This window comes from Labeo rohita, chromosome 5 (genome assembly GCF_022985175.1).
Source record: "Labeo rohita strain BAU-BD-2019 chromosome 5, IGBB_LRoh.1.0, whole genome shotgun sequence".
Taxonomy (NCBI): domain Eukaryota; kingdom Metazoa; phylum Chordata; class Actinopteri; order Cypriniformes; family Cyprinidae; genus Labeo; species Labeo rohita.
In genome coordinates, this window is record NC_066873.1 from 14,159,183 (window position 1) to 14,184,284 (window position 25,102).

The 25,102-nt window shown below is 35.2% G+C and overlaps 1 protein-coding gene across 12 annotated transcripts in view; it reads left to right on the plus strand.

Annotated features, from left to right (window-relative positions):
• The window catches only part of kcnt1b (potassium sodium-activated channel subfamily T member 1b), a 93,624-nt gene that overhangs the window by 6,174 nt on the left and 62,348 nt on the right, over positions 1-25,102 (plus strand). For 3 of the 12 annotated variants that reach the window (XM_051109379.1, XM_051109386.1, XM_051109382.1), the window contains exon 1: positions 19,693-20,088. The exons of the other annotated variants lie outside the window; for them this stretch is intronic. In XM_051109379.1, the coding sequence (XP_050965336.1) occupies positions 19,943-20,088 (146 nt within the window). In that variant the 5' untranslated portion in view covers positions 19,693-19,942. Of the gene's footprint in view, positions 1-19,692; positions 20,089-25,102 lie in introns of those variants that run through there. 12 annotated transcript variants of the gene reach the window in all.

Sequence of the window (25,102 nt, forward strand, 5' to 3'; positions counted from 1 at the left end):
CATTATTTATCGTCAGCTGTGACTGAAGCTCTTTTAGAAACGAAGCACACAGAAAGCAATATCCTGCTGTGTGTGTTTTGTAATCACGGGCTTGTTCCATCACTGATGACTTCTTTCACTAATATGTGACCCCGGACCACAAAACCAGTCTTACGCAGCACAGGTATATTTGTAGCAATAGCAAAAAATAAATTGGGTCAAAATTATTTATTTTTCTTTTATGCCAAAAATCATTAGGCTATTAAGTAAAGATCATGTTCCATGACCATGGTTAAAAAACTTATTATTTAAGTAATAATATGCATTGCTAAGAACTTCATTTGGACAACTTTAAAGGCAATTTTCTCATTATTTAGATTTTTTTTGCACCCTCAGATTACAGATTATCAAATATTGTCATATCCTAACAAACCATACATCAATGGAAACCTTATTCAGCTTATTAATTAAAATTAAAATAATTAAAATAATTGGTTTTGTGGTCCAGGGTCACATATGTCCTCTGTGAAGATATACACTAGACAAAATGCCATTTCAAAGTCGTTTCTTAGAATAAAAAACTTTTGACAAATACATATGCTCATCAAGGATGCTTTTAATAAATCAAAAATAGGCAGATGGTAAAAATATTAATATTGCATTTTTATATAAAAATAATATTGTTTGCTATTTGAATATATTTTGTGTAAATATATGTAATTTGATCATGCAATTTATTCCTGTGACAGTAAAGCTACATTTTTGGCAGCCATTACAGTTTTCAGTGTCACAAGATCATTTAGAATGCATTTTAATGTGCTGATTTGCTCCTCGGTAAAGATTGCTTCTCATCAATGTTTGCTGAAACATCATCTTTTCCAGGATTATTTCATGAATGTAAAGTTTAAAAGAACATCATTTATTTGAAATTAAAATCTTTTGAAACAATGTAAAAGTCAAGTAAATGCAGAGGCAATTCAAAAATTCAGCTAAGGGTATAAAATTAGTAAATTATGCTTATTTGTGACTCTTTGTTTACAAACTTATCTGGAATCAATCAAAGCTCTGTGCAGTCAGATAGATCTGAATAATGACCAGTAATAGCCATTTTCCAGGACAAAATGTTTTATAACAAGCCACCCATTTTGGAAACCTGTATTTTTGTTCAGTGTCTCTGCAGCCTCTACACCTACAATTATATTGAATAATTCATGCCAATATTTTTTGATTTGGTATAATGTAAATGTAAAAAAAAAAAATAATAATTGCTGTACATTATCCCTTACTTAATTAAATTTCCTCCTGTCATTTCATTATTATGAAGTACTATTGTAAAATGGACAGAAATGTAACTAGTTGGCAGGAACATGATACATTCAAATGTTTTCCACTGTAGTTCAGTTTATGAAATGCATGCTGTCTGAGCAATTTTGGTCATTAGAGATTAGAGTGTGCGTGTGTGCTTGAGTCAAAGGCTAATGCTTCAGCGTGGTGTGAAGTCGGGAATCTCCACATGCTGCTGTCATTTCAATTATGATATTGCGTGTGGGAAAGTGTGTTTGTATCTGTTCTGATTACGAAGATGAAGGCTGTTTGTGTTTATGTGTATGTGCATGTATGTTCTGTGATTATCTTGGAGGTTATCCAGAGGTCCTTTCCTTTAACTATTTTGCCTCTCTGTCTCTGTTGCATTACTGTTCCCCATTTCAGTTTCAGTCCATCCCATGTTTTCACAGTTTATGTGTGTATATATGCACCTATATACTGTGTGGGAGTTGAAGAGGACAGTGGACATTTTCTCATGCCAAAATGACAGCATCAGCAGTGGTTTGTCAGTCTCATCAGACAGTCAGAGGTGACTTTGCTCCAGCAAATCACGTCAATCTCGCTTTTTTATGGTTGTGTCTGTGGATGTTATTGTGTCCTCATCAACAGCAGCAAAACTAATGCACTCTTTGGGTCTAAACAGTCTCTGTACAAAATATAATGGAGTGTTTCTATAGATGCTTTTATGTCTGTACACTGGAAAAAAGATGGTGCAGAAATGGGTTTCATTCAAAATTGCTGGTAAATTTAAAAGAAATGGCAAGTGACGCATTAAAGCTTTGAAGAAGAAAAACTGAAATGGATGCAAACATACTGCAGTAATCTCTCAATTTTTTGTTTACAAAAAAAATTATTTTGCACTACATGTATTCGTATCGAACCGTCACAGTATGGGCATCTCGGTTCGATGCATGAGGCCTCACACTGAATACAGGCAATTCAAACTCAATCCAGAAGGGGGCGCCGGCAGTAATGCAGTTCTGTTTGATAACCGCTGGCAGAAGAACAGCGAATGCCGTGAGTTGCGCACTTTCCTCACACCAGCAAAATCAGCTTAAAAAACAAATAGAATGTCGCTTTCTGACATTTGAGTTTCCTTTCTGTCACAAAACTGAACTGAAACTCAGTAAATATAGGCTACATTATGTGCGGCACAGTTTTTTTCCCTTGTCAGTTAACTAAATTAAATACATTTCAAGTATTTATTCCTTGAATGTATATATGTACTGCAGATTTTATAGTCTATATATGACATTAATTTTATATAATATTTAGTATTTTCACATGTAGGTGGAAATTTTTTTAATTTGTACTACTGTCTGTTTAAAATAAATGAAAAGAAACCTAGCATAGAAGTTTTTTTTTTTTTTTTTTTTTTTCCTGTTGTACCGAAATCGTATCGAACCGTGACATCTGTGTACCGTTACACCCCTATATATATATGGATCACGGAAGCGGGGGGGCCCAGGTAACTTTTGAGGTACAAATTATGACATACAAAAATACATAGGCTATAGACTAATATGGATTATTCATTAAAGACTGCGATATCAATTCAAACACACGCAATCTTATTGCTATATGATGATGATTTCACCATGTCTATAAAACCTTTGAAATCGCAATCACATTGGAATACTTAAACCTGCTTTCGCGCAACCGCTGATCCAGAGAGAGCTCTGGTCATGTAAGTTCAGCTTTATTTTTGAACAAGCTTCATGAGCAGGATACTCGGTATAGGCTACATTTCTGTGTTGCAAACATTAAGTAATAACTAAAGAATTGGGAGAAATGTTCATTAGAGCCCTGCACGGGCCTTGTATATATGCCCTATCCCAGCCCTTGTCCGACAGCTTATTAGAATTGTCGGCACGAGCCAGTCTTTTCCCCCCTTCTCCCAGAACAGCTTATACTACTCTTTCATCTATTGAAATAGTTCAGTTTTGTATGTAATGGCAAAGTGATTATATTTCGTTTCATTCTTTTGCTAAGTTAATTTAGAAAAACGTTTGGAGCATTTTTGTTCATTAAATATAGGCTAAGTTTTTGTTTTTTAAAGGGGTCATCGGATGCCCATTTGACGCCTAAGCTGATATGATTCTTTAGGGTCTTAATGAAATGTCTATAATATACTTTGGTTAAAAATTCTCAATGGTAGCATAAAACAACACCCTTTTTTACCTTGCCAAAATCAGCTCTGCAAAAATCATACCATTCTGGTTGAGGCTGCTTTAAATGCAAATGAGCTCTGCTCGCCCCGCCCCTCTCTTCTCTCTGTGGATTGACGAGCCTGTTTACTTTAGCCTCGTTTAGCCGCTAAACTTACTAACTAGCACATTATTAGGAAAGGTGATCGCAAAGATTCATAAAAAAACCCTTATACTCAGTTCTGCTGTAAGTGAAGCTGGATCACGAATGATTTGCGCGGACATAGATGGATATATGTAGATCAGGAGGTGCATTCCCTTCACAAACAAATGTAATCCACTGCATCTCCAGCTGCTCAGATGTAAATGATGACCACTATGATCATTATTACATCCAGCAACACAGCACCTCAATTGCTCAATTCTTGTCTAACTTACATCCCTGCTCCGGCATCAAAACATGGAGGTTGGTCTGTTGCAACAGATCTGAGGTCAGATGCTAATGTCAATCAACTATCGTGGGAGCGGCCTCTGTGGGTGTGACGCAACAACGACAGGCATCTGAGAACGGCTCGATTTGAAAAAGGGGATATTATTTTTACAGATTAATTAAAAACCACTGCATGGATTTTTATCATTATAGGGTAGATTTGTACATACACTGCCAACACACATTAATGTTCAAACAGCATGTAGTGAATTTAGCATCCGATGACCCCTTTAAAGTAACAACCCAAGCGGTCAGCGGGAGACTGATTTGACACATTGACACAGTCTGTTTGATCAATTTTGCCTTCTCAAATCATTACGACTTGACTAAAATAAAATCTATAGACAGACCTAAAAGAGTTCAAGTATAAAACAATGTTAGTTTCAACGTTAAACTTAGATAAATGTGCGCAATTAGACGCATACCCAATCATTTGTGTGGAGAGTGGAAGCTAAGGCAGCATTGCAGGACACTGAGGCGCCAACGCGATCACTTGCATTTTTTTCAGTGGAAACCATTTAAAATATTCCGTCATTTTTGCTCATAAAGGTAAGAGTAATACATCATTCGTATACTGTTAAGGGTCTACTTTTATTTGTGTGCACTCACAATATCAACAAAATGTTGCAAACGGTGCTTTTATTAAATAAAGAAAACATGATGCGCTTTCTGTTGCCTCAACAGGAACGATTCAGAAAAATGAACCGAAACTCAGGGAATACATACCCGACAGACATGATACATATATATACATATACATATGCATACATATATAGAAAGCTTGAAATTATTATTTAATGAAATAAACAAATACTCTTTCACAAAAACAAAAACTTTCAATATGTAATCTGTAAAGATGCATTTCCCTAAAGGCGCGACCAGAGAGGAGATGGTGAGTCAGGATCGGCAACTTCCCCCTTGCTACACTGACTCTGAAAACACTGGTTTATTAATAAATAATTCAAACATCTCCTTACTATTTCCCCCGACACATTCATAGTAATGTAATAGTTTGCCGGTGCTTTGTGGCAAATTTTAACCTATTGCGTGCACTTGAAATGGACATTTTTAACTAATAACTATACTATTAATATTATTTTTAATATTAAAATGTAGACTAGCATGTGAAATGTACAATCTTACAGTCTTTGTAGACATATATATATATATATTAGAGCTGTCCGTTTAACTTGTTAACTTAATTAATTAATCACTGACAGCCCTTATATATACATACACACACACACATATATATATATATATATATATATATACACACACACATTTTTTTTTAATTTATATTAGAAATGTCTACAAATAAAACTGATGCTTTAGATCAATTTAATGCATCCTAGCTGGAAAAAAGTAATACACAGCAGTGATAGATAGATAGATAGATAGATAGATAGATAGATAGATAGCCCATAAACAGCAACTTGTTGGATTTGTTTTAATGCAGTCACTATATATACAGTAGTCAACATTTGAAGTGGATCAAAACCTTTCATAAAAGTTGTCCTAAAACCAAAACAATACCCATTCTTGTTTTAGAACAACTTTGATTAGCTTTTTTGATCCACTTCAAATGTTGACTACTGTATATCAGTCAGAATTTCATGTAAATGTATTGCTGTATATGATTTATACCGATCTTCGGGCATGAAGTAATCAGTCTGGAGGCTTTGAAATGACGTCATTCTGACTGAATGAATGTGGAGGTGTTTTTGTAATGTGCTAATCTGAGTCTGTGCTGGCATGAGTATGAAAGGTGAAGGGGCTTTGGGGCTGTTCTTCAGCTGTTCCTCCTGTGATGCAGTCTAGACTAAAGGCCAAAGTAGCCTCTGCATCACAGTGAGTGGGCGACTGCCATTTATTGTCAGAATATCCGTCTTTCACAACGGCCACTGGCTGCGCTGAACGGCATTCACTGAAGTTCTTCCCTTATGTAAATCATATGTTTAACTTTGTATGTCCACAATGTGTTCTCAGTGTGGCAAATTTACATTGATATACTGACAATAAAGTCACAGTTACTCAGGGAAGAGAGTAAGAGATATGGATCTGTTTGCAGTCTTTATTAAACAAAGACAATCCAGAAGAAATCAAAACAAAGAGGAAGCACCCAAGGACAGGCCAAACAGACATGTCACCATAAACACAAAAGATAAGGCAACAACGATCAGTGAAGTAAAATAGGATACACTGAAAATATTTTTCACTTAGAAATGTAAAAAAAAAACAGTTCAAAATAAATTATTTCACCATAGTATTTCCTAAAGGATCCATCCTGATATGTTGACACTACCCTTTCCCCAAATAAAAGATTGTGGCAGAGCTGCAAATGAGACCTCTGGCTTGACAATTAAATTAGATGACATTGTTGAAGCCCTGGCTGTCGAATGTGATAAGCTGGTTTAATGAAGGTAGCGAAAGAGCGAGCATGAGCGAGAGAACAAGTGTGTATGTGTGTGTCACGCTGCTCAGCGAGTGTGAAGAGATGTCTCAGAGGTTAGCCAGAAGAGCCATTCAGCGGAGGGGGAGACATGCTGCTTAGTGGAGGTGGAGATTTCAATCCTCTCATTAGAGCCTGAGTAATTTTCCCCAAGACCAGAAAATAAAACCGCTTGCATTTAATCTCATATTATATTGGCGTCTCATATTACACAGTACCAACAGGTGATTTCATGCTCGTGTATATAATCTAGTTTCTGTTGGTTTGTCAGATTAGAGTTCAGTTTAGCAAGAAGCAATTAAGGCAACAGTTTTTCTGTACCCTGGACAGCACTAAAAAGAAACTTCGCAATTAAAATCATGCTGATGTTGAGATGTGGTTAAAATTGTGTAAATGTGACTAGATTGTGTGAAAAGTTCATTTTAGTTCACCTAAATATTAAAATGATGAGAAGTCCACTTCCAGAACAACAATACAAACAAAATAATTTACTCACCCCCTTGTCATCCAAGATGTTCATGTCTTTCTGTCTTCAGTCGTGAAGAAATTACGGTTTTTGAGGAAAACATTTCAGGATTTTTCTCCATATAATGGACTTCATTGGTGCCCCGATTTTGAACTTTCAAAATGTAGTTTAAATGCAGCAAAAAGGGCTCTAAACAGTCCCAGCTGAGGAAGTGCATCACTTGACAGCCCCATAAGATGAACGAACAACTCGAAAAACCCAAATAATCGAAACAGGTGAACTTATTCCAGTACAGAACCTAATAGGATGTTGCACATGCGCGACTGAACAAATCACTCCCCCGAGACGACTCGTTCTTCCCGAGTCACATTAAAAATTTGTTAAAAATGAACGAATCATTCAAAAATGACCCATCACTAATTCGTAGCATTGTGGACGTGCATCCCAGAACCTGTGCTACATGAGCTTTTGTGCTTAAAAAGTACACAAATTTTTATTTTTCAAAAAAAAAAAAAGACTCACCCTCATGTCATTCCAAGACTGCAAGACCTTCAATCATCTTCAGAACACAAATGAATATATTTTTGATGAAATCTAAAAGCTTTCTGGCCCTGCATAGACAGCAACGCAACTGACTCATTCAAGGCCTAGAAAGGTAGTAAGGACATCAAAATAGTCCATGCAAGTCCTCAAAACAATTGTGCATGATTTGTAAACAAATTTTGCATTTGCATCACATAACCAGCTCAATATATATGGCTTTTCTGAATGTCTTGCCCATTAGAGGAATAACTCAGGGTGTGCTAGTGATTAGATTATGTCAGCTCATTCTTGAAGCAAAGTTTTGTCTGATTGATGGTTAGATTCAATGTTTTGGATCACTGCATTTAATCTGAGAATGCACACAAAGAATTATGCCTTTGGTGTCTAGTAGAGTAAACAGTAATAGCAAGTGCAATGGCAGCAGCAGCAGCCTCCCCTGGGTCCTAATGCCTGTTCGGTAAGGAGTTTTAATTCCGTAGGGGGGCGCTGTTGGCTTACTTCTAATAAAATGAAAGTAAAATACACAAATAACATTTAGACAATTTCTGATTAAATTATGCAGTAATTGATGTCATAAATCATGAGTATGTTTTGATTTAAAGATCAGAAGCTATAGCATACCCTCACAAATATGACACCTTTAAATTAAATAATTTTATATATACTGATTTATTCATTGTGTAATATGCTATATTTTTTTAAACAAATTATGACCTCTAAGCGATTTTTCAGAATTTTTACAACTCTTTTGGTTTAGACCTTCTACAAATGGTAAATCTTAAAATGTTATAAAGTTATTTATTTTATGGTTACAACTGCATTTTCCTGGAAAAAAAACAAATGTAGCAATTGATTATATAGTTTATTAATAGTTAATAGTTATATGCTTCAGTGTACTGTCATTATAAAAGAACTTCATTATTGTTTATTTAATTCTAACAAATAAGTTCTTGTTAAAAAACTAACCAAAATTAAAAATAATTTGCTTATAATTTCCACACAGGAGAGATATATATCTGCATCGGCTATCGGCCAAAATGAGTTGGAAAAATATCGGCGTATCGGCAAAAATCCAATATAGTGCATCCCTATTTTGATTACCATTGCCTGTGGTGACATTTCTGCAAAATAATGCTAAAAGATTAAAGTGTTGTACGTATCATTGCTGTTCAGAAGTGAAACATCTTTTGAACGCCGCTAACCGGTTAATTATTACGTTTGGTAATAACGTACCACCTACACTAAACCTAACTGATATTGTTTACAAAAGCCATACTTGAAATAGAAATGCATTAGCGGAAGAAACCATGCTATTTTAGCTGTCTTCCTCAATTTTTTGAGCTTTGTGTCAAATTTTGTGCTTTGTGTCGCAAATACAATGTTGTACCAGGTGTGCTACTGAGTAAGTTTACTACATCAGAAAAGCCATACATATGGAACTGGTTTTGTGATGCAAATGCACTGTTAAAAATCATGCACCTTTTTTTTGACATTATAATATGTTGTGCAAGTCTTTTTTTCAATCACATGTACTGCTACTAGTGTCCTTTTCAACAAAAGTGTTAATGTGGCAAAAGAGGCATAAATTGAACCTAGGTGGCAACCAACACTGAGACATTTTTAAAAATATAGAAGAAAGTCAGTCATACTGGTTTGGAATGACGTGAGGGTGGCAAAAGCCAAAAAAAAGTTTTAATTTTGAGGTGAACTATCTCTTTAAGGGTATTGTGCACATCAGATTTCATGACCATGAATAAACAGTGTTATGGTCACTGAGTGTGTGTTGTGGCCATGACAACTTATATTAGTGAGAAGCACTATGATACCTGTTATCTCAGTTTAAACAGGCTGTCTGCCTCGTTTGTCATTTGAATTGTATACAAAGGCTGTGATCATGAATGTAACAGTGAGGCCGAGGCCTTCTCTGATTATGTGCATGTGTTCATTTCAAATCACTGTTCATTTAAAACAAAATGCAAAAGACGACAGTACAATATCACCTTCCTGATTAATTATTCAATCCCCCTTACTGAAAAATGGCAGCCTATTAAGAGATTAGCCAAGAAATCTCATAGGTATTTTTGGAATATTGTGATGATTGCATAGCAATTACATGCAGACAGTTCTCTGCTAAATAACATTCTGTAATGACACGGTTGTTTAATATTCATTTTATGCTCAGTTTTTGTATCCCTTCATTCTCCTGAAGGAGTTGTTTTTAAAAAATAATTAAAATAATCTCAGAGTGAATGCTTTGGTTATGGAATTACATGTTTCCACAATTAACATTTGCTGTTTAAACATGTTAAAAATAATTAACTCAATTAATGCTGCATCTGATTTTAATTAATGAAACGTATACTGCTGTCCAAAAGTTTTGGATTAGTAATATATTTAATGTTGTTGTTGTTGTTGTTGTTGTGTGTGTGTGTGTGTGTGTGATTAAACTTTTATGCTCATCAAGCCTGCATTTACTTGATCAAAAATACAAAAAAATATTATGAAAAAATGTATTAAATATTGTTACAGTTTAAAATAATGGTTTTCTATTTGAACAATTTTTTAAATATAATTTATTTCTGTGATGCAAAGAATTTTAAACACTGATAATAAATCATTGATTTCTGAAGTATCATGTGACACTGAAGACTGGAGTAATGATGCTGAAAATTCAGCTTTGCATTACAGGAATAAATTGCATTTTAACATATATTCCCATAGAAAATTGTTGTTTTACTTTGAAATAATATTTCACAATATTGCTGTTTTTTTTCTGTATTTTTGATCAAATAAATGCAGCCTTGATGAGCATAAGAAACTTCTTGAAAAAAACATTAGAAATCTTACTGATTACAAACTTTTGAACAGCACTGTATGTGCAGTTAGGGCCTGGCTTTCAAGTATACTGTAATGATAAATTGCTATAATTGCTCAATTTATCCTCAAAAAAAATCAGTTTCTAAAAAGGCATACTGTTGGTATCAGTGATACTGGCCTTCATTTATTGTAATTTGTAAAAAAATATGCCAATAAACAAACAAACAAACAAAAAAATAATCTCAAATGTCTAAAATACAGCCTTTTAGTCATTTTCACATTAAGAGGATTCAATGCATAAATATATTTATGATTACAAATTGAAATGTTAGGTATGATCAATCATGATTAGTTACAGAAACCTGTGCAATTATTTTTGTATTATTAATCTTATTTATTTAGTTGTTTATTTATTTGTGAGTGTTTTTGCACACATTCTCACTCGTTTAATTTCTTTTTTACAGTCAATTATTCATGCTTTTCTCTTTGTAGTGCTTCTGTCCTCCACCAAGATGCTCAATTTTCTCATGAAATGTGCCATGAAATGTCAGAATTACAGCTAGCAATGGTTCCTCTCATTTAGATGTCTATTTTACTTTGTCTTGATTTTTCTGTCTCTGCTTCCCTTTAATAAAATGCAATAACATGGAACTTGTGTAGCGCGTAGAGCCATATTCTGAATCATCCATCTGTAAAATCCATCGGCTTTCTCCGCATGATTCTCCCACCAGACCCCCAGACTGAAGCATCTTGCACATGCTGAATAAAGCCTCGATAAGGTTGTCATATTATGCCTGAAGGCATGAAGATTCCAATACTTTGCTGTATATAATATCTGTAGAAGAGCGTTAGAGGCATTGCAGCATGTGCTGTTTCTCACAGGCGTGTTTGCTGCTGTTTTGGCTGGTGCTGTGAGCTGACTGCGCCCGGTGGGGCTCTCGCACTGAATCAGGCAGCTGCTGGGGAAATCTGGAGCTCTGAGCTCTGTGCTAATGTGTAGTGACATGAAATCATCTCTACACTCAAGACTTCCATCTGCTGTTCTGAACGGGGAAATGGTTTAGTGATTAGTGGTCTGTTCTGTCAGATAGCTTTGCTGAGAATTCTCTGTGGCGTTCATTCTTGAATTTACGTAACATTTGTTTGCTTGCCTTCGGATCATTTGTGGTTAACAGCAGAAAAGAATAATACGCCATTAGACATCCATAAACAAGTCTGCAACATTTAGTTAATGTGTAAGATAAGATAAGCTACCACCCCAGTCATATATTTCCAAATTAAATCTTCATTTAATTGTGTTCTTTGTTTGTGATGTAAATATGCAGTTTTTACCTTAAGGAGCTGTTTTTATTTAAGCAGACTTTAGATTGTCCGGTCATATGACATTTACTTTTAACAGTGGGTTGCTTATCCATTTTCAAGCCTTTTTAGTTTAGACAGTCAGCACAACAGCTGGACTAAATTATGGATCATTTTGTTATTGTTTTATTCGAAATATATTCAGAGACCAAATCGTTATTAAAGGAGAAGTCCACTTCCAGAACAACAGTTTACAGATAATGTACTCACCCCCTTGTCATCCAAGATGTTCATGTCTTTCTTTCTTCAGTCGTAAAGAAATTTATGTTTTTTGAGGAAAACATTTCAGGATTTTTCTCCATATAATGGACTGGTATGGTGCCTCGAGTTTGAACTTCCAAAATCCAGCCGAGGAAGAAGGGTCTTATCTAGTGAAACGATTGGTTATTTTAATAAAAATAATACAATTTATATGCTTTTTAATGTCAAACATTCGTCTTGTCTTACTTTCCCTGAACTCTGTGTATTCTAGCTCAAGACAGGGTATGTCGAAAAAACGTATTTTCTCCCTCAACTTCAAAATTGTCCTATATCACTGTTTTACCTTTTTTGTTAAGGGTGTGTGATCTTCTTTGCATGTTCACTTTGCCTGGGTCAGAACTTCTGCAGTGATGTAGGATGATTTTGAAATGATTTTTGAAGTTGAGGGAGAAAATACGGTCTGAGTTTTTTGACATACTCTAACTGTCTTTAGGCAGAATATACAGAGTTCAGGGAGAGACAGACAAGACAAGCATTTGAGATTAAAACGTATTTGAATTGTATTTTTTTTTAATGAAAATAACTGATTGTTACACTAGATAAGACCCTTCTTCCTCGGCTGGGATCGTTTACAACCGCATTCGAGATCGTTTGAAGCCGCATTTAAACTGTTTTTTGGAAGTTCAATATTCATATCAGTCCATTATATGGAGAAAAAAATGAAGTAAGAAAGACATGAACATCTTGGATGACAAGGGGGTGAGTACATTGTTGTTCTGGAAGTGGACTTCTCCTTTAATATTCATGCAATCACATTTCACTCAAACTCAGCGTTAGCAAAACTTTATCTTCTGTACATTACATTTTCACAATTTTAACTTCTTTAAATTTGTTTGAAAAGTTTGCAGTAAATTAATCTTAATTGCACATCGCTGTGTTTTACTCAAAAACTACAGGAAAGACTTTTTTAAATTATCGATCAGTTTTATTTTATCAATTTCAATTTTGTCTTTCAAAAGGGTTCATCTTTGATAGTCCAAGTAAAAATGAAAATTCTTTTGTTCACTCTTATGTCACTACAAACCTCTATGACTTTTTAAAAAAAAAAAAACAACAAAAAATCTTGGACATTGCTTTGTTTTCACTGGAAATCAGTGGTCACCAAAACTTTTTTTCTTAAGTATCTTTCTTTAAATGTCATACAGGTTTGAAACATCATGAGGGTGACTAATGACAATTTACATTTTTGGGTGAACTGTCCTTTTAATATCAAGAGACTGTATCACCAAAGACACATACAGTACAGTGTGATGTTGATGAGATGAAAATCTGTACTGTGTACAGTATTTACAGATGAATATGTTGTATGGGGATATACTTATAATATGTTGTACAGTTTTAGAGTTACTAAAGGTTATTAGAAGGGTTTTTATTTTGTATGTTGTACTTTCTATACAAAAAACATAAGAACAGTGTAAATTTTGTTATTTACTCCAGTAACATGTACTGCAGTACATGAAACACAATAAAGAAACATAACTTGCAGATTTATATTCTATATATTTATATTCTCTGAAAAAAAGTCTAATCTTTTACAATTTAACTTCACATACAGATCAGTTTTCAATGTTTGCAAACAGTGATGACGTTTTCCAGGGATAGTACCGGTTTTTGATGTCCTGTTTCCGACCGGAGCTGTCCCCGGAAATGTCCCCGTTTTACAGCACGTTCAAAACTACCCGCAAATAACGTTACACTGACAGGGCGAAGTGACAGAATCACTGAAATATGACAGCCATTCAGAAGCGCAGAATTGCACTGCACTCCTAACCAAATGGACAAATGGAAGTTTATAATCTAATTCATAAATATTAAACCTTTTTAACATTATTGAAACTACATACCTAGTGACTGATTCCATCTTTGTCATGGGAAAACACTTATTGGTTTGTATTGAGTTTGAAGTTTTAATGTAGGCTATATGTTTGTTTAAATTTATTTTCAATATCTGAGGTAAATTATCTATTGTTGCTTTCAGTACGGCTATAACTGTCACGCAATATGATATTCAAACTCACGTTTGACACTTTTAATACTGAATAAAGCACATAATCAGTACCTGAGATTATAAATGTCATAGTTTGTATGCTGTTGTTCCAGCCGTGACGTAGCAGAAATAGGCACCTTTTCAGTCATGGCTAGTTAGGACAAAAACTCTGATTAACATGGAAAAGATACCTTTTATTGAATGTCGCGGCATTGCATAGTGTGTAGTTAGAACACTGTGTTACACCTGCACAATTACATTTGCAGAAAGCGCATACTTTGTTGTCAAAATAAGCCTAAAATGCAAAATAAGCCTGATTAGAGATAAAAGATCCATTTACAAAAGCATAAACATACAATTTGAAAAGTTGTAATTATTGTACTCACAGTTGTAAAAAAGTTAAATACAGTTTGAAAATAACATATTTGTTAAAAACAGTTGTAGTAACAGTAGTATTTGTCATATTTGTTTTATTTTTAATGTGTTTTTCTAAAGCCATAATTTTGTTATAATTCTGTTTTGATGCTTGCTATTTGCAATAGTTACTAATCTATTGTATTAAAAAAAAAAACTATGGTAAGTTTGATCCTCAAACGTCACTGTAATTATCAGTTATGATATTAATATATGGAACTTACAACAATTAAAAAACAACAATATTTTGTCCCTGTTTTTTAATTTGTAGATAATCAGAAGTGAGATTTCAGTGATGTTTTGACCACTAAACTAGGAAATGTCTTCAGTTTTCATTTCAGAAATTTGGTCACCTTACTATAAATCCATCTTGATTTCAGAATGTTTATATATCTTCAGAATCAGAAAGCGGTTTATTGCCAAATATGTTTGACAGATACACACGTTATATATAAATAAACAAGAAAAGATAAAATTGTAGTACAGGTTTGCTATATAGATGGAAGAGGTTAGAATTAACAAAAAATGGAATAAGATAGTAGGGTTTTATTTTTTTTTATTAATGTATTTATTTAATTTTACTGGAAGACATTGCAAAAAAAATATTTTTGCAGTGAACATTTTAACTTGATTAGCTTAAACAAAAATCTTTCTTTAGCATTCCTTTTTTATAAAAAAAAATCTGGTTAGTGGTGTGAATGTCCAAGATCTCATTGAGATTTCTCCTCACGCCTACTGAACTCATAAAAATCAATAATTCTTTGACCGTAACATTGTCTTGGGGAGGATTGGGGAAGATAAGTTTAGCTCTTCCTCTGACCACAGGGTGTCACTGTGATGTTTCATTGGTGGAATCCCCTGTCTGCTGTTCTCATAATCTACTGTTACATAATCACCATCCTCAGTGCAGAGACCAAGAGAGAACAGAGACTCCCACTCAGCCAGTGGGCCGTTCTCTCTATTCGTAAAGATTTAATGAGAAGATTGAATGCTTACAGCAGTGTGTTGATGTGTGCTTTCCAGCACATGTGCTGTTATTATTTACTGTATATGAAATTGTTTGGTCTCTGGAGGTACACTATGCAGAAGGTACATTAATAAGTCTGAACAGTTTCTTAAGGGTAAATGCCATCTTTTGGCCAATTTTCATTGAATGTCATAGCGAAAAGGACAATACCGTATTGAACCGTAATTTAAATCTCTCACTTTATCAGTTTAACAGTGTGATCAGTAAATCCCACAACAGCTAAACACACACAAATAAACATGGCTTGACTTGACTTGAGGAGAGGTGTGATATTATGTTTCTAAGCGCTCTTACTTTTCTCTTACTAATTTTCACTTGGAAGACCATATGGGATAAAATCCCATAGACTTTACACCCTTGCAGTGTCCTAGCAACTACCCAGTCACTATAGCAACCACATAGCATCACACTAACAACCACCCAGAAACTGCATAGCAACACCCAGGTGATCAGCGACTACACAGATCACCCAAACAAACACACAACAATGTGCTAACAACCACTCAGAATACTTTAGGAACTGTGTAACAATTCTCTGGACACCAGAAACTGCATAAAACGCCCAAGCAATGCCCTAGCAAGCATAGCAAGGTGCTACCAACCACCAGAACACTAGATCTACTAAACAGAACAACGCAATGTAAATCACATTGCGTGATTTATTTGAATACTCTCCTCCAATAAATTTTGTGCCTGAAGCAGAAACTCCTACAAATTCATATTCAATAAGGTGAGTTGCAAAAATAAATGTCTCCACGCCTTTTCAGCACTAATTCTTCACTGTGCGTCTTTAGTAAATCCTGACAGTACTACTTTAACACCAAAAGATGGTTTGTGCTGGTGCAAGCTGTAAAGTTTAATGCACAGCATAAGCCTGGTGGCACGTTGCATCATTTTCTTCAGAAAATGTTAAATTCCAAAATTACCAGAACGACTTATTTTCCGGTAAATAGAAAATTCGCTGTTCACACAGGCAATGATGTTCTGTCTTTTTACCGGTAAAGCCCCATTCACACATCCATTTCAAAATACCAGTTCTGTGACATCATTAACCAAAAATGACCTCTAAATGGCTCTGCCTACCAGTCTTGTGTTTGTAAACATGTACACGGTCATTGTTTTTTTTGATGTTTTCATTTTTGTGTTAAATGTTCACATTTAATGCAGATGCTTTTGGCCTAGAGATGTCGTATTAGGGTGGTCGCACACCAGACAAGAAGGGCATCACTGTGTCATGTCACGCCATGCCATGCCATGTCTTTAAAGAGCAGGTCATATGGTATTTTAAGTGTCCTAATATTGTTTTAGAGTCCCCTGCAACAGGTTTCAATGCATCCAAGGTCCGAAAACATTGTCATTTTCTCAGAATATATATTTAATATTAGAGTTATTTTCAAGTTCTGAGCTTAAGGTCTGTAAACCCCTCCCTTTCGATAAGCCTACTCTGCTCTGATTGCTCAGCTAGCCAAGAGTGTTGTGATTGATCTTTCCGTTTACAATGCATGTCGGAAACAAAAGATCCATTACCATAATTCATTTTTTCTTAAGGTTAAAAAAATGGCAATGATATTTAAAATGACCAGAACTTTACAGAGAAATAGAAAAATGCGGTGTTCACACAGGCAACATCCATTCCATCTTTTTACCGGCAAAGCATCATTCAAACATCCATTTCAAAATACTGGTAAATTCTGTGACATCTAAAGGAAAAGTCCACTTCCAGAACAAGATTAAAAAGTATTTAAATTGTATTATTTTTTTATGAAAATAACCAGTCGTTTTGCTGGATATTTTGTTATCAACAAAATTCATATTTTCAATATAGAGGAAACACAAATGCTGCATCTAAATTGGCATTTAGATGTATTTACCCACTGTTTAGTGCAGGACATGAATGCATTTAACCTGCAGTTTTTTAAATGCATGAAAAATGTTTTAATATTTTAATCCTAAAACGTTGAATGCTGATATTTATTGCCTCCCAGTGTTGTGTTTGTAAACATGGAGGGGTAAACGCGGTCAGTGTTTTTGTTGATGTTTTAATTTTTGTGTCAAACAATCACATTCATTCAGCTGCTTTTGGCCCAGAGACATTGTATTAAGGCGGTTGCACACCAAATAAGAAGTGCATCAATTTCGAAAAGATTCGTTTTAAACAGTTTTGAGCTTAAAGTCTGTAAACCACTCCCTTCCATAAGCCTACTCTGCTCTAATTGGTCAGCTGCCCAAGTCTGTTGTGATTGGTCTTTCCGCATACAGTGCGTGTCGGAAACAAAATGGCCATTAACATACTTAATTTTTTGCTCCGGACAAAGATACTATAAGGTTAAAAAAAAAAAGGCATTGATGTTACCTTATCAATTCGAGCCCAAGTCCAAGGATGATACCGATGCAGTTGCTCAACCGGACATTTCTCAGTGGTAAGTTTAAACTTTGTATGGGGTATGAATTGTATCATGGAAAAAAATAAATTTTAACCACTGATTCCTCATCTTATCATCTTTTGGCAATGAGAACTAAACGAACTTGCTTTCACAGCGCAGAACACAGCATCTTCTCGACATGATGTAAACACACAGTGTTTGTGGGCAGGTCAGAGTGTTTTTCGCAGGGAGGCGGGGATTATGCAAATGTGTTATCCAGTGACGTATATCAGTAACAGGCAGAAGATTCGACAATATGATGATTCGTTAAGGTGGTTCAGAGTCGACTCTTTCTTTTGAGAGACAATGTCTTTATTTATCATGCATTTATTTATTTATTTGTTTTTTCATTTTGATTAACAACTTTGCAGAATGTTTACATTGAAGGATAGCTACGTTACAAACTGCAAAAAATATATTTTTTTGCAAAATCCATATGACCTGCTCTTTAAAATTTGAGAGTACACTATTATTCAGCATCTCTCCGCTGCGCCCAGCTACGTCTTGTTGTAGAAGTTGTGCTAGACTCTTGTCTGGTGTGCATCTGCCATTAGACAACGGCTGCATCCGAAAACTAAACAGCTCTTCACAGCGATGCCACAGAAGAACCATTTTTGAATACACAAAGAACCATTCAGTCGAAGGTTCTTTAAAGAACTATCTTTTTTTTTTTACCTTTTTATAATCTGAAGGACCGTCTTTCGCCACAAAGAATCTTTTGTGAAACAGAAAGGTTCTTCAGATGTTAAAGGTTCTTTAAGGAACAATTTAGACAAAAAAGGTTCTTCTATGGAAGGGGTGGGGAACGTTGATCCTGGAGGGCCGGTGTCCCTGCAGAGTTTAGCTCCAACCCTAATCAAACACACCTGAACGAGCTAATCAAGGTCTTCAGGAGACAGATTGGTATTTTTTTTTTTTTTAGGGTTGGAGCTAAACTCTGCAGGGACACTGGCCCTCCAGGATCAACATCCCCCACCCCTGTTCTATGGCATCGTGAAGCACCTTTATTTTTAAGAGTGCAGCATAGATACTTCACTGCCTTTGATATCCAACAATACGTTCTATTCCGCAATGGCTGAGAAAAAAAAATAAAGATGATGTCTGAAAGCTGCGTTTAGTGGTCAGTTTGAGTGTACATGTATGTTTCTGACCAACTTCTTGCCCTTTTGATGTTATTTCTAGAAAAATCAGTATGATAATAATTAAGTATTTGCTTAGTTATCACAAAGCTCGTTCTATTTTGTTGTAGATCATTAAACGCTGCCTCAGAAGCATGTCCGCAATCAGTTTTGTGAGGTGCCTTCTTGCTCAAACGCTGCCTGTGAAGACAATGCCGGATAAGACAGAGAGGCAAAAAGTCAACTGCCTAGGTTTTCAGATGCAGCCGCTTTTAAACCGAACTATACAGCGTCAATGCGTAATCTGCGTCAAAATGTTATGATTGGTCCTGAGTAGACGTTAGTTTGTTCATGCTCATACCAGTAATCTTCATTCTGCGTTCACACACAGCATCAAACTGGTAATTTAATGGTAATGCCACAGCTTCCCTTACTGGTAAATTGCCGGAACGAATTTACTGTTTTTTTGTTTTTGTTTTTTTGAAAAGGTCCTGTTCACACATGATCTACAGTAATTTACCAGTAAAGACTTTTTTGTATGAATGGGGCTATTATTAATCTGGATAAAAGCTAGTCCCTCTTTACTAAGTAGGCTAATATAATTTTTACTGTGTTGCAGTAGCAGTGTTTGGTTGAATTTGTTTAAAAATCAGTTTCTTTCTGGCCTCACTTTTTATTATTAAACATTTCCAAGTCCAGATAATGATGTTGTTTTTTAAAATGCATATCATATACAGCCCATTATCTTCACCTTTCATCTCTCCATTGATTTTTGTACCGGAAAGGCTGTATTATTCAGCGTTATTAAAATGTGTGAATCAGCTTGATGTCTTGGTTTTGATGTGGTAATGTGATTCGGTTCAGATACACTTGTGAGCCGGAGTTGAGGCTGCGCAGTTGAAGCTGTAGGCTGGAGAATCTTCAAATCATATTGAGCACTTAAGACTCCACGCGTTTCACTTCTTCAGTCGCGGGAGTGTGTGATTACCCTCATCGGCGTCGTGAGTGCGATACGCGCGTCCGGCAGCAGGTGTATTCTCGGATGCGACGCGCAGTGAAGTGAAGCATGAGCCCGCGCTGACAGCCCTCGTCCGTCCATCTCTGCTGGTGGTAACTTGTGAGCCTGAAGAAGAATGGCAGGTGCCAAAAGAACCGAGTCGCCGTCCGAAATCGACCCGGACGTGAAGACCGAAGCCAGGAAATCCTTCGAGCACATTTGGCTCAGTTCGGCGGTGCCGGTTCGGACGATGGGTTCTTTTGAAAGCGATGCTGGCCAAAGGTACCGCAGTCCCGTTTCAAGCAGCATGTGTGTGAACACTGTTTGATAACAAAACTGCAGCATCCTCCAGCACGCGGCGCGTTCACTGAGAATAACTCAAAACTGATGCGCTAATGGCGATTTATGATGCATGAAACGATCAATAAATCATATATTTAGTGAAGCTTGCATGTAAAGGTGGGCGATTTTGTTCAAGTAGTCTTGAGTGAATCGCATTGCACATTGCACACCAATACGATCTAATACAGGAATGTGCCTGATAATGCTGTAGCAGTATTAATCTGCCACAAAGATTACATAAAGCCACCTAAAACGTTTATAATTTAATATGACTGACAGGAGGGTGCTGCATCTCTTTCTCTTTTGTAAGTCTTTTACCTCTACTCATCCAGTCATCTAATAGCTCTTTATTACATTAAGAAAAGAAACTTAGATAGTTGTAGATATTGATTTTATGTAGCAGCCTAATGCAGACCACCAGTCTTTTTTTTTTTTTTTTTTCAACAACTCACGAACCTCTACTATTTTGTTGTCATATACTCATTTGACAGCCAAATATGATGCTTTGTGCAAATCACGTTGTTCCCTTATAAGCAAATGACTTTCCTGTGGCTTTTAAAGTGCTGGTGAACTAGCAAGCGAATGTATTTTCATTGACACATTTGCTCTGTGTGGCCTTTTATACCATATTCCTGTTTTATTTGTATTTATTTTCTTAGTACACGTCGGTTGTTACTTTTGAATCAGTGTTTATTTCCTGTCTCATTGTCGAATGTTATTGGATCTGACTGACAGATGGGTTTACCTATATTAATGAGTTTAAAATAATACAACCTTATGGATATGTAATTCAGATTATCGACTGATGCTGAACCTGAACATGAGTTTGTAAAGCATACTATCACTCATTAAGATGGTCAATATCTCAGTCTGTATGCAAATTGCATGTAATATGATTGTTTTGTTATGGTTTGTTTAGACAAATTAATCATTCATAATGATTTTCTTTATTCTCAGTCCACACCCTGCTCTCATCTCACTCTAAAGCAGTTCTTTCAATGTGGACCTAATGCAGCTTCCTGCGGAGCTGGTTTCATATCTGTTCAATGATGTCCTCTAATGTAATCCACTCCAACTGCCCATTCAGCCTATTGCCCTATTGTGTACTGCAATAATGGTGCAAAAAAGGCACTTGTATTCGCAGTTGAGCTGAATATGAGAGATGAGCAAAGGGAGAGCTTTAGAGTTATGAAAAATATCAAAATATTTTTAATAAGGAGCATAGAGCATTTTCCCCATTATATTAATGTGCACAGTAATGTGTTTTATATGGTTTAATTGCTATAAAATATTTCAATATATGGGTAGTTGACAAATAGGCAATATTTTTTTTTGTAAAAGTCAATTTTTAAAGAAGAAATGCTTATATTTATGTACTGTGAAGTCAGGGTCACCAACTTTGTCAGTTCTTTTTTTCTTTCTTTCTTTCTTTTTTGTTACATTTTTACTGAACTGTACCAGAAATTTTCTTGTGGTGTGACAATACTATACAAATAGCATGAGAGAGATTTATCTTCATTGTTAGAAACTTATTTTCATATTGTGTTATTTATTTAATATGAAATTATAGTTAACATAATTTATTCCCCAATGACTTGCTGGACAATTTCAAGACAAACTTTAACAAGACAAACTTCTCTGTCATTCATTCAAAACTGCTGAAACTTATACCATTTTGAGATAAAAACAAATCTGTGGTTCTTTTGTATGTCACACCACAGGACATTACGTCACACTAAAGGACAGAAATTATAGTTATTAAAGTATTTCTATTTAATTTTAAATGTGTTAAAGGAGAAAGAAAGTTTAATTTTGATACAAACAATATCAACATGTTTGTTTAAACAAAATAAACAAAAAAGTCTCTTAGTCAATCAGTATGTTACTGAAACTCTTCTAGCACAACAGGATCCCTGTTCATTTTAGGTTAGGTTAGGTTAACTTTATTCGTCTCCCGTGGGAGAAATTTGGCTTGGACAGAGAGCATTTTGCACAAGAAAGACATAACATGGGAAGAGAAAAAAACAAAACAAAACACACATTTCACCAGATAAATTTATGCAATTAACACTCCCACACTAATCCATCAGCCTCCCACCTCCCTCCACCATACCCACAAAAATACATTCACTTTTAATCATTTAAAAACTTAATAGACAATGGAATAAAATAATATTTATACCTATTATACCTACACAATGGAACCCTAAACCTCCTCCCTGAATTCATCAACCTATATTCAGGATACAGCACACGTGCATTGTGCTGTCTGTATTTCCGTGTCCTCTCTCTTCCTCTAATTTCTTTCTCTCAGTTCTTTCTGTTTCAAAATCAAAGTATCACATTTTATACTTATTTTCATGACACTTTATAACAGTACATGTTTTCTGCAAAAAACATCAGAAAATAGTTTCATTAATGTAATTTGCATTTAAGGACACTGAAAATGATTTAAAAAAGAATAAAAATTAGTTAAATCTTATTTGCTTATTTAAAATGCTTTTTAAAGAGACCTTGTCCTCTGGTGTGACATCTTTGTCCTATGGTGTGACAGTACAGGCGTCACAGCGGAGGACATTATCTGTCACACCATAGGAAATTTCAGCTTTTTGTGTCAATTATTGACCCTGCTATTCCGAGCTATCCTGTCATTAGCGGTTAGCAAGAAACATTTGCATAATTTTCCATGATTATATAGTTTAACATACAGTTTTTAATATACTAATAATTATAATTATAATAATAATAAATATAAATAATAATAATTTAGGGGTGTCACACCAAAGGACAACAAAACGCTTTTTTAGTGGTTCCAAAAAAGTTAAATATTTGAATAATTCTGAGACAAAAATTGACCATGTGCACATCTCATGGGCTTCACAGGGGGCTTCAGTAACATGATCATTAATGTGGTCCTGCAACTAATTAAAGTTTTTTTTTTTTTTTTCTGGAATTGGTTGATTTAAAAATCAGCATATGATGTCACACCAGAAGACGTGTTTCAGAAAAATATGGATGAAAAAAATGATTGCCATTTACTAAAATAGACACTTGTACAATTATGGCGGAGGTATTTATTAAATAAATGTATTATTTATTTATGCTTTTCATTTTAGTTTATAAAATTTGAACCATGCTTGAGACAATCACACCATAGGATATGGTGTTTATAAATTGAATAACACTGCAGCTTTTATAACAGCAGATCCATGTAGGACAAAGAACTGTTTAACGATTTACTGCATTTTAAGTAACAACAATATTAATTATATTCATTTTTATCTTGTGGGACAGTGAAAATGCCATGTCACGTCAGCAACCCACATGCATACATCTTCTACTTTGGAGTGCACATTTCATGCAGTTCCCATGTATAGATCATCTTAAGTGTTTATGATATTTTCTTCTAGACCTTAATTCTCTTGTAGCACCTTTTTAAAAGTCTTTAAACAGTGGAGATGGAGGCTTTTAAATTGGTGACTGGTGTCATGTTGTCTAAACCCATAAACCTGTGAACCCCTGAAGGTAAAAAAGGTTTTGGTGGGCAGCAGTATTTAATTACCATATATTGGCTTTATAAATAAAATATGATGTTAATGTAACATCTTTTCAGGTCCTCCAGGGCTTGAAAGAAGGAAATATGTCAATCCCTCTGTCTCTCCATTGATCCGCCCAGTGGATGCCTTAACAACACTATATAATAGGCAAGTCTTTCTTGGCATTGGTTGCCAAGAGCAGACTATAAATAGGGCACAAGCTTACACAAGGATGAATAGGAATCTTAATTAACTGTCTTTCGTACCAGCTTCATGTCCAGTAATTGTGGTAAGGAAAGAAGCTATGCTTTTAAAAAATAAAAGTGCATTGACACTTTCTTGATGTGACACATTTTGACAAACTTAAGTCTTAACACTGCTTTAAGCCTCAACACAAAGCATCATGGTCTACAACACAAAATTGCTGACAAATTGGCATACATTTCAAACATCTCATAGGTCGTTTATACACACCACTTTGGCCATATGTTATTTTTATGCCATAGGTTGAAAAGTTTACTTTAGTTAGGGTTAGGTGGAGTTAATGGTGATACCCACACTTCCCTTGACCTTAATCTGACATGCAGTATTAGAGTTGTACCTGAATTAGTTTATGACTGGTCTTTCAAAAGACTTTTTCACAAGTAGCAGTTTCAAAAACTGCACCTTTGCTAGTGACTAATGCAAAATGTACCATGACACAAATAACCACCTCTGCTTCATGATTCTAAACAACCCAAATATTTTTTTAAGAAACGATCTGAACGATCTATGATGACATGATTTCAAAGCTACTTTTAGACCACTTCGTGATATGTTTTGATTATCCCCGAAGGACATTTCTCTGCCCTGTCAGCTCTATCCATTTCTGTTTTGAGCACTTAGTGAAGACAGAAAGAAGTGAAGGAGAAGGAAATAGTTTGCATGTGTCAGAGGACACCTTTTTGTGCTATATAACTCTAATATCTTTCATAAATTCCTGGCATGCTGTCAAACAAGAGACTTGCATGGGCAAACCCATTGCTTTTGTACAAAAACAATCAGAGCAGCCTGCTGCATTTTAGTTTGACAATTTGACATATACAGTATCACTTTTTTTTTCATACACTGAGTCAACAATTTCTTGAAAATGAGTATTACATAAGTGTAGTACACAGTGTATTGTGAGCCAAAATATGAGGGGATTGACACCCGTTACATACAATGAAAATGTAAATGACTCATCTGCGATTGTGCATTAATCTGTCAACAACTCCCTCTCTGAGCTTCACATAGATCAGCTTTGTAAAAGAGCTAGAGCTTCAGAGCAGCTCACAGCGAGAGTGAAATGTTTGTGAGGGTGCTGTGAAATGCTGTGGTGCAGTGCAGGGTTTGTACTGTATGTAGGTGTAGGTGTAGCTTTAGACAAGTGAAAAATC